Source organism: Pseudophryne corroboree, chromosome 3, assembly GCF_028390025.1.
Source record: "Pseudophryne corroboree isolate aPseCor3 chromosome 3, aPseCor3.hap2, whole genome shotgun sequence".
Classification (NCBI taxonomy): Eukaryota; Metazoa; Chordata; class Amphibia; order Anura; family Myobatrachidae; genus Pseudophryne; species Pseudophryne corroboree.
Genome location: NC_086446.1, coordinates 280,685,108 through 280,700,238, shown reverse-complemented (window position 1 = coordinate 280,700,238; position 15,131 = coordinate 280,685,108). Strand labels below are relative to the sequence as shown.

The 15,131-nt window shown below is 46.3% G+C and overlaps 1 protein-coding gene across 4 annotated transcripts in view; it reads left to right on the top strand.

Moving 5' to 3' along the window:
* The window catches only part of RGS19 (regulator of G protein signaling 19), a 324,046-nt gene that overhangs the window by 120,979 nt on the left and 187,936 nt on the right, over nucleotides 1–15,131 (top strand). Inside the window, exon 2 of one of the 4 annotated variants that reach the window (XM_063959212.1) lies at nucleotides 12,869–13,367. The exons of the other annotated variants lie outside the window; for them this stretch is intronic. Within the exon in view, the coding sequence (XP_063815282.1) occupies nucleotides 13,335–13,367 (33 nt within the window). The 5' untranslated portion in view covers nucleotides 12,869–13,334. The remainder of the gene's footprint in view (nucleotides 1–12,868; nucleotides 13,368–15,131) is intronic. 4 annotated transcript variants of the gene reach the window in all.

The following is a 15,131-nucleotide window of genomic DNA, read 5'->3' as shown; positions in this document are numbered from 1 at the left end:
ACGGCTGCACTACTGGACTGGTCTTATACGGCAGTACCCCTGGACTTATACGGCAGGACCACTGGACTGGAATATATACCGCAGTACCCCTGGACTTATATGGCAGTACCCCTGAACTTATACAGCTGCACCACTGGACTGGACTTATACGGCAGTACCCCTGGACTTATACGGCAGTACCCCTGAACCTATACGGCAGTATCCCTGGACTTATACGGCAGTACCCCTGAACCTATACGGCAGTACCCCTGGACTTATACGGTAGCACCACTGGACTTATGGCAGCACAGGACACCACCACTGGACTGATGCAGCACAACACAGCACCACTGGACTGGACTTATACAGCAGCACCACTGGACTTATGGCAGCACAGAACACCACCACTGGACTTATGGCAGCACAGGACACCACCACTGGACTGATGCAGCACAAGACACCACCACTGGACTGATGCAGCACAAGACAACACTGGAATGACAGATGATGACGACAGCGGGATGATGACGTTTTGCCTCGTTCTGGTTTCCGAGCCTGGCGGGAAGTCCCGAGCCGGACTCCGATCCGGGTTCGGGACGGTTCGGTTCTCAGGGAACCGAACCCGCTCATCCCTAGTCTGAAGTACTGCATTACAAACACTGCACTTTGGGGACTGCGGGGGGCTACCCTAAAAATCAGGTGTCTCCCACAGGATCCAGGAAAGTAGGCATGTATGCTCTACAATCTAACATTTGGACCCTCTCCTCCAGAAATCCTATGTTTTCCCCTGATCAGAGCAGTATAATAGTACAGTGGAATGTACAAGGAATAAAACAGCTGCATAACTGCCAAAATCCTGGATTTGACTGTACCGTAATGAGATTTGCTGGGATAAAAATAAAATGACATGATCCGAAACTAGTGTGTGGCTAAAGTGGATTGGGGCATGGATAAGGGTGCTGCCATATTTAGCAGTGTTGGAAGGCATTCAGAACAATGAGGGAATCGAAAAATTCAAAAGAAAAATGTAGAAAAGAAGCAAAGGGCAGATTTGGCGGTTTCCCAAGGCAGACAGCGTAAGATAACAGCGTTCAAATCGTAGGTGTGATGTACTGTGGCAGAGGTATTCAACCTGTAGTACTCCAGATGTTGTGGAACTATGTATCCCACCATGCCCTGCTACAGTTTTTTATTAGGGCATGCTAAAACTGTGGCAAGACATGCTGGGATGTTTAGTTCCACAACAGCTGGAGGGCCGCATGTTGAATACCCCTGTGCTTTGGGCTAGGAAGGGTGGAGGGTGTGGGGCCCATTAGAGAACGATGGCATTGCATATGCTGTACTAACACCAACAGGATGTATGTAGGATAATATGTTATGCATGTAAGTCATACTTCTGCTTCTGTGTATGTTTTTTCTGAAATGAAGTTGGGCAGCTCTTTGTATGAATAAGTTGTGTATCAGCCATTCCCCACTGTCCTCCCTCTAACAATGCTTCTATCTGTGTCTGGGAGTGAGGATACAGTGTTATGTTTGGAATGCATTCTCCTCTCCAACAACTTTGTGTGCTCAGATCTGAAAGCTGACAGCCAAGGATTAATGCCTGAAGCATCTTCCAGCACATGGTGACAATGTTTGAGCCATATCTCCAAAAACATCTGGAATGTCTCCTACGTTTCCGCTCCAGATCCCCAAAGCAGCTATTTATAGAAATCCAAAATAGGAAGGTTGGCCTGCTTCCTTTTAGCATCAGCCTTGTGATGTCACATGTGCCATAAATGTCTCTCACTGAGACAGGGTCAAGAATGTGGCAGGAACTGTATATAGCTCAATGGTAGATTGGGAGCAATGCATACAGTGTACAAGAGGAGTAAGAGTTTATAAACATATTATCACCGTGTTGCATATGCAGGGTCTGAATGTGGAGTTATACAGTGACCCTTAGCAGCCATCAGTTATTAATGTGCTCGCTCTAGAGCAGGCATGTCCAAACTGAGGCCCTCCAGCTGTTGAGAAACTACACATCCCAGCATGCCCTGACACAGCTTTAGCATTCTCTGACAGCAAAACTGTCAGGGCATACTGGGATATGTAGTTTCTAAACAGCTGGAGGGCCGCAGTTTGGACATGCCTGCTCTAGAGTATGTTATACACTCATTGCCTTAGTAATTTGCAGTCAGAAGCAAATCCGACAAAAGGGTGCACCCCATACTGTACTTGCCTCCAGGAAAGGGCAGCCAGGTCAGCATTGTGGGGGGCCTGTCATGGGCAAGTGGGCAGTACAGGGGGTGTGATGGTATAATTGCCTCATCGTGGCCCACTATTCAATGCTGTGATTACTGGCATTGTGAAGTGGGGCAAGGCCAGAAAACGCGATTCACTGACTGCCTGAACTGCCCTCTTCATCTGGAAAGTCGGCAGCCACGGATGGATGGCAGGTGGCCTTCGGGAAAATTGGTCACTCCATTGAGGACCCAGGAGTGCCACCAGATTGTTTGGAGGATCCCGGCAATCCAGGAGAGTAGACAAGTTTGGTGCACCGGGATAATCCGTGTTGCAGTGCAAGGGGCCAAATCCAATTTTTCTTTTGCACGCAGGGAAACACTGGCAGCTTTTGCATGTAGCACACAAATACTGAGCAAGTTTGATTTTTACACTTTGATTTTTTACACATTGCAACATTGTAAATGTGTAACAACAAAATCAGTGTAATACAGGTCTTTACTCAGCATGAGTCAGACACCAAGTGGAAGTAACAGGAGACAAACAGGAAGTGAGTCACCTCAGCATTACATCATCTCCCATGATGCACAGCATGCATTTAGATCCCCTCTTTCAAACTGGAAGAATGCAGAACATAGATGAAACAAATGCAACAATGTGACAATGTTAGGCGTGAACAAAAGAAAATACATTATACAATAAAGTCTTGGAACTTTGGGTTGGGTTGGGTTTGGACACACGGCCCGATCTGGTAATGGTACACTGAGAACCTATAGGCATGTCCGCTGTGACACCAGAGGGCTCTATTACTTCAGAAGTGGTTTCTGAGGAAGGACTGTCCATGCAATGCGAATCATCACTGACATTGGTTGCAGCTGTGGTAGAAACTGATGAGTCAGACTGTGTAGAGCTTTCTTCAGGTACACTTAACAGATGGAGGCGGTTGCGTTCATAGAGGGCATTATCAGACTGTACCACGTAGCTATTTGGAGGATGCTGACCCACTGCCATTCTGTCAAATCCTTGCTTGGTTTGCATGCGGACAGGCTGGCCTGGAGACAGTGGTGGCAGGCGGTACGCTGATCTGTCATAAGAAGCTTTGGCAGCCATTCTGCGCTTGCTGATGGTCTCCTGTACCTGTGGCTCTATTCTGGGTTACAGGAGCTGCTTTGCCATTGGGATGCCTGTGCGCGTGCGCCGTTCTAATAGGCACTGTGCAGGGGATGGAAGTCCATCACGGGGCGTGTTTCTCAAGTTTAACAGTACCAAGTATATGTCTGATCCATCTCGTGCACACTTCTCCATTAGGTGCTTTGCAGAGCGGACTGCATGCTCTGCCAATCCATTTGACTGTGGGTAGTGTGGACTACTAGTGATGTGCTGGAAGTCAGATGTATTCGCAAAGTCCTTGAACTCTCTACTCTTGAATTGCATGGCATTATCAGTGATAAGCTGATGTGGGATGCCATGTGCTGCAAAGTGTCTCTTCAGCTTTGCAATGACCATTTGACTTGTGGTGCTGGGCAAGTAGTTTATCTCGAACCATCCTGAATAGAAGTCAACTAGTACCATGTACTCCTTCCCCCTCCATTCGAATAGATCAGCCACAAGAATGGACCACGGAAGATCAGGAATGTCATGGAGCAGCATGGGCTCCCATGGCAGGTGTGGACGCAAGGCATTGCAGGGTGCACAAAATGAGACAGCACGGTCAATGTCACCGTACATGGAGGGCCAGAACCTGGTTTCACGGGCCCTACACTTGGTAGCCTCCAGGCCGCGATGGCCCTGGTGCATCTGCTGGGTGTAGAACATCTGAAGGGCAGCCGGAATCACGAAGCGATGACCCCGCAGGATAACACCATCAGACACGTTGAGCTAATCTCTCATACAGTAGAAGGAGCGAAGGTAGTGCGGCAGTTCCTTGGAAGAGGATGGCCAGCCTTTGAGAATTACAGCAGAGAGACGCTGGCAAAGATAATCCACAAGTGTAGCAGCACGCAGGTCTTCCAGCCGCTTGGTAGGGAGCACCTCCACAGCCATGACCTCATAGTTATACTCTGCAGCGTTCATGTCAGTAGTCAAAAGGAAGGCTCAAGACAGAGAATCAGCAATGTACATTTCTTTGCCTCGCTTATATATGACATCCAGGTTGTACCGCTGCAGCTTGAGCATCATGCCCTGAATACGGGAAGAAGCAGAGTAGATGGGCTTCTTCAGTATGGTGATGAGAGGCTGATGGTTGGTTTCCACCGTGACAGGACAGCCATAGATGAAGTCATGGAAACGGTTGCAGGCGAACACCAGTGCCAACAGTTCTTTCTCAATTTGTGCATACCTGGTTTCAGTGTCAGTGAGAGCCTTGGAAGCAAAAACCACCGGTCTGCGGTGTTGGAGGCACACGGCCCCTAGACCACTCTGTGTAGCGTTGGCAGAGAGGACTACCGGATCATGCATGTTGAAGTATTGCAGGACCGGTGGATTTGTCAGCATGGTCTTCAATCGATCAACAGCAGCCGTGTATGCGTCCAGCCAGCACCATTCTGAGTCCTGGTGGAGTAGCTGCAGCAAAGGTGCCGTGGTTTCACTGTATTGCTGAACAAATTTAGACAGGTAGTTGGTCGTCCCCAGAAAGCGCTGCAGTGCCTGTTGGTCATCCGGAAGCGGCATTTGCTGGATGGCAGTGATTTTATTCCGATCCGGTTTGACGCCTTGACTAGTGAGCACGTGGCCCATGTACGCCATTTCTGTAACTCTAAACTTGCATTTGTCTGGGTTGAGCTTGAGGTTCAAAGTACGGGCCCGTTCAAGTACCTGGTGCAGTCGCTGGTTGTGTTGTTCCTTGGTGCGGCCCCACACCAGGATGTCATCGAGATGATTTCACAGGGATAGCCTGCAAAAAGTTGCTCCATGCAATGCTGGAAGACCTCACTGCCCGTAGTGATTCCATAGGGCATGCGAAGGAAGACATACTGCCCTATAAGGGTCATAAAGCGGTGAGCAGGGACGAAGGTCTGTCCAAAGGTATTTGCCAGAATCCGCACTTTGCATCCAGGGTACTGAAAACTTTGGCACCTGGCATGTCATCAATCACTTGCTCGATGGTGCGGAGAGGGTGATATGGATGCAGCAGTGCTTTGTTCAAGTGTACTGGATCAATACAAAGACGTACAGTCCCATCCTTTTTTGATGTGGCTACCATGGCGGACACCCACTGTGTCACTTCCTCTATGGGGTCAATGACACCCAATTGAGTCATTCTGTGGATCTCTTTAATGATTTTGTCTTTTATTGTGATAGGAACCCTCTGGGGGGCACAGACAGTAGGTACAATGGAGTCATCCAGCCTCATATGGTACACAACAGGAAGCTTGCCAAGTGTACTGCAATCAAATAAATCCTGAATCTCTGGTACAGTCATCTATATTGCGTGTACCACAGGCCTCGATTTGAGAAGGCCTAGCTTCATACTGTCAGGGAGGCCTAGCAGTGGTTTAACCTTTTGATCCACAATGTGGAATAGCAAATCAGCACAGGTAAACTTTAGCTTTGTGGTACCCAGTGTGGTGATGATCTGGCCACCATAAGCTATCAAGTTGATCTTGTCTTGTGGGTTTATCTGTGTAGTTGGATCTATTTCACGTAGTTGTTTGTAGGATATGACATTGCACTTCGCTCCTGAGTCTATTTTGACTGTGGCCACCTTGTTCGTATGCTTTGTTCTCAGTTTGATAAATATTTCACCCTTTTCATCCAAGTGGTCTACACTATCACAAACTGTCATGCGAACCGATTCACACTCTGGCTCCGTTTCAACCTAGTTAATCCGCCGGGGTGAGCGGCTATAGCGCGATTCACACTGTCGCTTTATGGAAGTTTGATATTTGGAGCGGCAGCACCTTGCAAAATGATTCCATTTGCCACATGCATTAAATTGTTTATCATATGCGGGGCAGCTTTGTTGGTCAGGAGGGTGCTGTGCCATGCAGTTCCCACATGTGGCGTATCGGCGCGGAACGGCCGCCATGACACACACCTCAGCGTCCTTAGTTCCCTTGTGCCCTTTTCAGACTGCTCATTTAACATACAGATATTTATGGCAGTTTCTAATGCGAGGCCCTTCCCCTGCAGCAGCTGTGCACGTACCTTGTCGCTGCGTATGCCGCATACGATTCTGTCACGGATGAGCTCCTCTGTGAGGATACCAAAATTGCACTTCTTTGCCAGCAGCTTTAGCGTGGAGACGTAGGACTGTATAGTGTCATCACCCTTTTGGTTTGTGCTGTTGAAAACATGCCTGTCCATAATTACATTCTTTACTGGCATGCAGATCTCTTCAAACTTTGAAATTAGGACGTCAGGATCCTCTGTCTTCTCCATCAGCGTATACAAAAGCATCTGATTTGTCCACAGCATCGGTGCCTGCGAGCTTCAGCAGCGTGTATGCCTGGACTTTTTTGGATTTGTCTGAAAGACCTGCTATGGAGTATACATGCCATTCCCTATTAAACCTCAGCCAGTTGTCAGCCACGTTTTCATTAAATATCAGCGGATCTATTCTCCTCAGACCTTGTGCCATGGCATCCTAGTTCTGACACCATGTATATGTGTGACAACAGATCAAGACGACACTTGCAGCATCAGTGTAATACAGTTCTTTACTCAGCATGAGCCAGACACCAAGTGGAAGTAACAGGAGACAAACAGGAAGTGAGTCACCTCGGCATGACATCATCTCCCATGATGCACAGCATGCATTTACAAACATGATTTAGCAAAAGGTGAACTTTCTAGCTTGCAGTGGCTATGGGGACTGGAGATGGGCAGGGACCTGTAGCTGCTGTACACCATGCCATTGTAATAGTCCCACCACTGCGTGCAAACTCATTCATCTAAGTTCAGGTGCAATGAAGCAGAAACAAGGCTTCGCTGTTCATGGATAGGTTGCTAGCGCAGATTTAGAAGAGCAGAGTGATTGTTTTCTTGGGCACCCCACCGAATTTTACTATGGGGCCCGGTGATGTAGTGTTCTACTGCTGACTTGATTACTTCTCTCTGGGACCCTTTCACTAACGTTGCATATAGGTAATAAGTTTGGATTGTATCAGGACAAACAATCAGCAAACAAGTTTTATCTGTCTAGTGCAAATTAGACAATTAAAGTCAATGGGCATATCATTTATTTGTATTTTAGAATGGCGATGTGTGCCAGGGTGCAACATTTTACATCTTCTAATAGGAGGAGCTGGGCACATTTCTACTGTTTTGGGTAGATATAAATGATATTTAGGGGCATTTTTAGTTAGCCATGAGGTTCCGTTGTAACCTTGCAGCTATACTTCTGCACAGAAATACCATTGTTACGGTAATTAAAACATCATTAAATTTTACCCACATCCATATGCAGTGCAAACGAAAATCAGCACAAATTTATTACCTATTGTGCTGCATTGTATAGTGGGGGCAGACCACGATATTGCAATCACAGGGTCCTGGCTGTCCACGCCGCTGGGATCTCCCACCTGGTTGTGCCCTCCAAGAGGGGGCAGCCAGGACATCGGCAAGTATGATTTAAAAGTGACACATGTAAAACTGGAGTATCGGGACAGTGGGGATGAGGATGTAACACTAGGATGTTCCGTGTTCCCCTGGTTCATCCCTAGCACCTCTGAAGTGTTATTCTTCCCAAATCCACCTTATATTCCCTAAAAGCACCTCTTCAATGCTGCATTATAAGTGGGACAGACCTTCCAACAGTCCTGGCAATGGACAAAATATGGGACTGCTCCCCCTGCATCTTGATTGTTGGGACGAATACACTTCCCATGTTCCCTTACTCTGAACAATTTATGATATAAGTTAATGGAACAATATTTTTTTTTAAATGTCAAATAAATAAAGAGGGTGCCCTAAAGTGATGGTGGGATGGACTTTGAAGTTTTATTTTTAGTTTCTGCACTGCACATTTATATTTGGATCCACAAACTTATGTGCCTATGGATTTTTTTTTTTAAACTAGTAGTATGCGGTCATGCAGCTTTAACTGTGCTAGGCAGGTAGGTTCATCTATGCAATTAGAAAGCTTCACGTGTTTTAAACAGTTTCATAAATGATCCGTATAATGGGGGTGATTCTGAGTTGTTCGCTCGCTAGAAGATTTTAGCAGCATTGCACACGCTAGGCCACCGCCCTCTGAGAGTGTATCTTAGCTTAGCAGCTTAGCAGAATTGCGAACGAAAGATTAGCAGAATTGCGAATAGAAAATTCTTAGCAGTTTCTGAGTAGCTCCAGACCTACTCACAGATTGCGATCAGCTCAGGCCGTTTCGTTCCTGGTTTGACGTCATACACACGCCCTGCGTTCGGCCAGCCACTCCCCCGTTTCTCCAGACACTCCCGCGTTTTTCCCTGACACGCCTGCTTTTTTCCGCACACTCCCTGAAAACGGCCAGTTTCCGCCCAGAAAAACCCACTTCCTGTCAATCACACTCCGATCACTTCAACGATGAAAATTCCTCGTTCGGACGTGAGTAAATCTACTAAGTTTTGTGCTAAAATACTTAGCGCATGCGCACTGCGTATCATGCGCATGCGCATTTTTGCCTTAATCGCTCCGTTGCGAAAATCGGCAACAAGCGAACAACTCGGAATGACCCCCCATATGCATCTTACTGCTTTCTTAAGGTATTGTCACTTTCTATCTGTATCCTCAAGTCTATACTTTTTTCTATCATTTACTGACATGTTATGTTGTAAAAGCCTAATGCTGGCCATATATTAGGATGACCCGCATCCGATGCGAGTCGTATCACGATTTCCCTTCGACCTCCTGGCAGCTCCCTGACAGTCCCGGACAACACGAGTGACACACAATGTGCTAACGACCCATCGATTGTGTGCCACACAAAAACAAAGTCCAGGGAAATGCCACTCAAAATCATATGATGCATTGTACGGGTAGTCTTCAGTATGCCGACTGACGGGATCCCGGCGCACAGTATACCGGCGCCGGAATCCCGACAGCCGGCATACCGACAATTGTTCTCCCTCGTGGGGGTCCACGACCCCCCTGGAGGGAGAATAAATAGCGTGGTGCGCGTAGCGCGCCACCGTGCCCGTAGCGTGGTGAGCGCAGCGAGCCCGCAAGGGGCTCATTTGCACTCACCACACTGTCGGTAAGCTGGCGGTCAGGCTCCCGGTGCCGGTGTGCTGGTCGCCGGGAGCCCGTCCGCCGGCATACCATAGTGAACCCGCATTGTACAGTATGTGCATAAAACATGCGGCCTAATTCCGATCTGACCGCAGCAACAAATTTGTTAGTTAAATGGCAAAACCATGTGCACTGCAGGGGGGGCAGATGTAACATGTGCAGAGAGAGTTAGATTTGGGTGTGGTGTGTTCAAACTAAAATCTAAATTGCAGTGTAAAAATAAAGCAGCCAGTATTTACCCTGCACAGAAACAAAATAACCCACCCAAAGCTAACCCTCTCTGCAAATCTTATATCTACTACACCTGCGACCCGATCGCTCGTTGCAGTTTATCGCAGCGATCAGGTCGGAACTGCGCCTGCGCCGCAGTGCGCCGGCGCATGCCAGCCGTTGCTACCTAGCGATCGCCTCTGAGGCAGAGGCGGTCACTGGGCGGGAGGGGGCTAGACGGTGGCATTAAGCCGCCGTTTAGGGAGCGTGTTCCGGCCAACGCAGGCGTGGCCGGACCGTTGGGGTGTGTGCTAGGGACGTGCGGTGAGCTAAAAGGCTAAGGAGGCACTAGCAAGCACCAGAGCCAGATTTACATACAAAATATGAGCCAAAGCGTACATATGGGCATTATACACAGGTGCAGCAGTATAAACTCCTGGAAATTTGGTGAGTTTTGATCAGAGATGTGCGGAAAAGATAAGCAGGTGAGGCACTGCCTCACCTGCCATAGACTTTTTACTCCAGAGTTTTGCCTATAAAAATGATTAGAATTATGCAAAGCAGATATTTCAAACATATTCTTTGTATTTTTCATATACTTTATACAGTCAAAACTCTGGTACAAATGTAAGTATGACAGGAAAGGCTCTGCCTCACCTGCCTCACCCCACCGCACGTCACTGCTGCGGCAGTTGCGTGACGTCACACACAGCCGCTGCGACCCGGGGCAGCGAAGAGGTTCTCCCGGCCAGCTGCAGGAGCTGCGCTGGCTGGGAGTAACTCCTGAGATGCGAAAGCATCGCCGCTATGCGATGCATTTGCATTTCTGAGAGGGGGGGGGGGGGGGCGGCACTGACATGCGGGGCGGACTTGCCCTGTGCTGGGCGTCCCCCCGCATGTCTGGGTGCCTGATCGTAGCTGTGCTAAATTTAGCACAGCTACCATCAACTCGGAATGGCCCCCATAGCGTATACGATTACGATGGATAATATAGCTGCATGTATGATCTGATGGTGCAACGTTCTACCCACGGGACCGCACGTTGCATTGTAATCATACCCAAAACATGGACAATGTGCACACGATATCGACCTAATGTATGGCCAGCATAAGGACCATGTCATGCGTGCATGTAATATCTTTACTATTTTTGAAACCTTGATTGGTCCCTGTAAATATAAGCAAGTCATTGTTGAAAAAAAACCCTCTTTATATTTATTACATTTTCATTTATTACATGTCTTTCTGAGTCTTCAATTCCGTTAATAATGTTTCTCAATAAAGGCTTAGGTTGGTTGCTGAATTGGTATCCTGTATGATTCAACTGTTGCTTATCTGTACAATCAGTAATCACAGATGACAATTTTACTACAAAGACCAAACATCAATCGTTTGGGCCTCTACATTTGAGTAAAATGGTTCAGTTGTCACCACCTACATGTTCTCTTTTAACAGATACTGGGGAGATTAATAAAAGCTTGGAGAGAGAAAAAGTACCAACCAATCAGCTCCTAATTCATTTTATAGGCTGTGTTTGAAAAATGGCATTGAAGAACTAATTGGTTAGTACTTTAGCTCTCGTTAAGCTTTGATATATCGCCCCCTTATTATATTGAATTGTCAATTAACTATGCCAGAGGTTCTCAATTGTGGTCCTCAGGGAACCTCAACGGATAAGCAGCAGGTAAGCAGCAGGGGATAGATGCTGTGCACATGCGCACTGCGCCTAACCACAGTACAGGGAGAGCATGGTGGCGTGCCCAGTATCTCGGAGAATGCTGCCCCCCCCCCCCCCCCCCCACAACACACACACACAGTGACAGGAATTGAGGTGCTGCAAAGCTCCACCCCAGTTCTTCTAAGCTTCGCCGCTTTTATGGGTGCGCCAAGGGTCCCGCTCCACTGCCCACCAGTGTTAGGAGGTATGCAAATATCACTACGATAAAGTAATTTAATCTGACATAAGATCAGGTATCAGCGTAATCACTGTGGTCATTTGTGTGACTCTAGGCTCACGAAATCAGTCATATGATCTCTTGCCAACCTACTGCTCGTGAAGCCATAGAACTTGAAATTTTCTTGCCCCCCCGAATGCATACAGAAAACTACCGGGACCCCTTGCGCCGGATTCAGGTGAGCCCATAATTGTTACGTATTCACCCATATATTGTGCTTTATGTAGTTTGTGTTCTTGGTAATGTTTGTATATAAATCTTGGGTTATATGTGATTAAATTGCAACTGCAGAAGTTTACTGTATATAAAGCAGATGAAGTCTGTATATTAGGAGTAGAAGAGCGATATGTATGTAAGAAGTCTGGGCCTGATTCAGAGATGTACATAAACCAATGGTTTACATACATCTCCAGTGTTTGTGGGACTGGCAATGCGCAGACCCATTCAGCCGGTTGGGGGTCGGGGCGTCGATGGAGACCATTCTACAAAGCAGGAGCACGTTGTTCCTGTTGTAGTAGGTGTCCTATCCCCAGCAGTGTGGACAGCCCGGCCATCCTGCGTAATCTGAGTGTTACTTAGATGGCCCTTGTTCACACAAGTGATCTGATGATGCATCTTCAGATGCAGCTGCAGATCACATACAGAGGTGTCTGTCTATTCAAGATGCATCTTGCTGCATATTTTCATGTAGCACCTGCATCCAATGGCGGTGAGATGTTAGTGTCTAAGAGCAAATGATAGGTGTATATGTCAAGAGGGGATGGGGCTGATATGCCAGCTGTCGGGATCCCGGAGGTCACATACCGGGATTCCGTCTGGGGGGTGAGCGCAACAAAGCTTCACTCGCCACAGGTTTTATTCCCACTCTATGGGCGGTATTCAATTCTTTTCACCCCCTTTCACACCCATTCTGTTTCTGCTGACCGGTGTGGTATCATCATTTCAGCTCGCTACCCCGGGGTAGCGAGGCACCCTAACCCTTTACGCAGCTACACCTTATTACTATTGGTGCGATATGCGCGATAACGGGGATCACTTTAGAAAGCAGATTGGGCGTGATATATCATTTGAATACCACCCGATGGGTGTCTCGGACACCGACAATTGGGAATAGCCCCTGTTAGCCAGCATTCTGGCAGGCGGCATTGTCTGCGATCGGGATGCTGACCGCCGGCATATCAACTGCATCCCTTTAAGAAACATATAACTGTGCATTAGATGAAGGTTAGAACGGCAAGTATTTTTGTGTCATTCTGTTCAGTTCTGAGTAATTCCTCTGTGTTGATTTGCAGAGAGACCGTGTAGAACATCTTTTGAAGGATGACAGAGGACTGCTAACTAACCGTATTCCTTGATGGCTCTGGCTGGGAGCTGCTACTCTCCCTTGCACACAGAACCTGTGCAGCGTTATACAACAGTGCAGTGAAACACATTCCTCTGTTCCATATTAAAGTTTCGTTTATATGCAGCACTGCCATTCTCATTGTCAGTATAGTTTATTATTCCTGTGTCGCTAGAAGAGACACCCCATTTATATGAAATGATGTGTTTGTACAGTAAACCTATCACCTATATACAGCTTATAGCTTTGGACTTGAGTGCCACCTACTGCTTGAGTTTCTAATGACAGGCCATTCCCTTTGCTGCCTCCTTCATTGACTGGTTTCTCTTTCCTTCGGCAAGTTATGTCTAGACTCTAGAGAAAGACATTCAGGAGCTGTGTGGAGAAGCTTCACCCTGGTGCAGAATGTGCACTGAATGATTCTAATTCCTTCTGATTCTAATTCAATGGTAATGTTTGTGCTGCAATCCATTCACATTATTAGTGATATTAAAAATAAAGCATATTTCTATTTAATCTTTTGAAGTGGTTGGCAACAGATGTGTGTATTGACTTGAACTTAATATTAACTTTAATTATATCTCTTTCATCTTAGTCTAATTTCCTTTGACATGATAAATCCAACTTTATTCATTTTGTTTTTATTATAATTTTTATTGAAACACTCAGAATTCCATAATACATACAGATTCCTTGATAAACTTTAAATTATCCCTAAAAAGTTATATGCAGAGCATAGTACATGACATTATCCAGATACTAATCCAAACGTACATCACAATATTCCGAAACAGCGCATTATTCAGACGTAGCAGGCATATCTGTTGTACAAAAATACAGATCAATGAGACTATGTACTTAAAGATCATTCCCATTCAGCCCTCTGTGTCCCCAACCACCCCTTCGTTTTAATTAGTCAATGGGCGCAAGTGAGGTAATCAGGGTAACACATTTACCGGTGGATCTCCAGATAGTTCTCGAATAGCATACCATTGTGTGAGTTTCAGGGAGTCTCGTATTCTGGTACGTAAATCAATTGACAAAATATCAATATAACTTTCCCAGGTTCCGAAGAACCCTGCCGACCGCTTCTCTTTTTCCAACATAGTGTCAATCCACTCCATGTTAAACACATGGTGTAGTTTTTCTTTAAATAATTTCAGGGTGGGGGGAGTAGCCTCAATCCATGTCTGCAGAATTGCCTTGCGAGCAGTCGCACTTATAATTAATAACAGGCGCTTACATCCCCTCTCTATACGTTGCTCTTCCGGCAACATACCAAATATTGCCCATTTATCCGTAAAAGGAATATAATTTACCAAACTGTCAAGGGCAAATCGTCTTATTTTAAGCCAGAATATTCTCAACATGGGGCATTTCCAAAAATAATGATACATATCTGCTATATCAACATGACATCTAGGGCAAGATGCGGATGGTATCAACCCTGCCAGATGCTGTCTGCGGGGTGAAAAATAAGCCTAATGAAAGATGTTAAAAAACATTTCTTGATATTGAATCGCCGGAATTGTCTTTCTCGACCAGCAGAGTGTCTTCAGCAAACCTTCACAAGTCAGGGAGGGGATGGCGCGCAACCAAGAGGACATACCCGATTGAATATGGTTATGGTCAATACCCTTTCTCAGAAAAGCATAATGATGCGAGATCGCTCCCTTAACCGTTAAATCTGATACCAGCAGCACGTCCAAAGTATTATTCCAGTCATCGGCAGATAGTTTCCCAACCACTGACATAGCATAATGCTTAGCCTGTACGTATGCGAATGGGTATCTTTGGAAACTTGGGAATCTTTCCGATGCTAATGTGTACGATAACGGTGCTCTAGCAACCCTATCCAAAAGCGCCCACTTTATTCATTTTTAATAACCCCGTTTAGCCATGTACTATATTGTGTTTGAATTGTACTTTTAGTTTTTACTACAACCACTATGAAATCGCACATCATGGTATAATTCAGGCATATATAGTACTGTTAAAGGATAAAGTATGTACCAGCACTGGCAGTGACAATAATACTAGTGGGACGGTTTAAAAGAAAAGGGTGTAGTACAATTTATTAACACCACCCATCAATAAAAGGAGAATTACAGTAGACTTACCATTGATAAATCTCTGTCTGCAAAGTACGTTGGGTTCCACAGGGAAACATCGGGTGTAGAGTGGATCTTGATCCAGAGAGGCACCAACAGGCT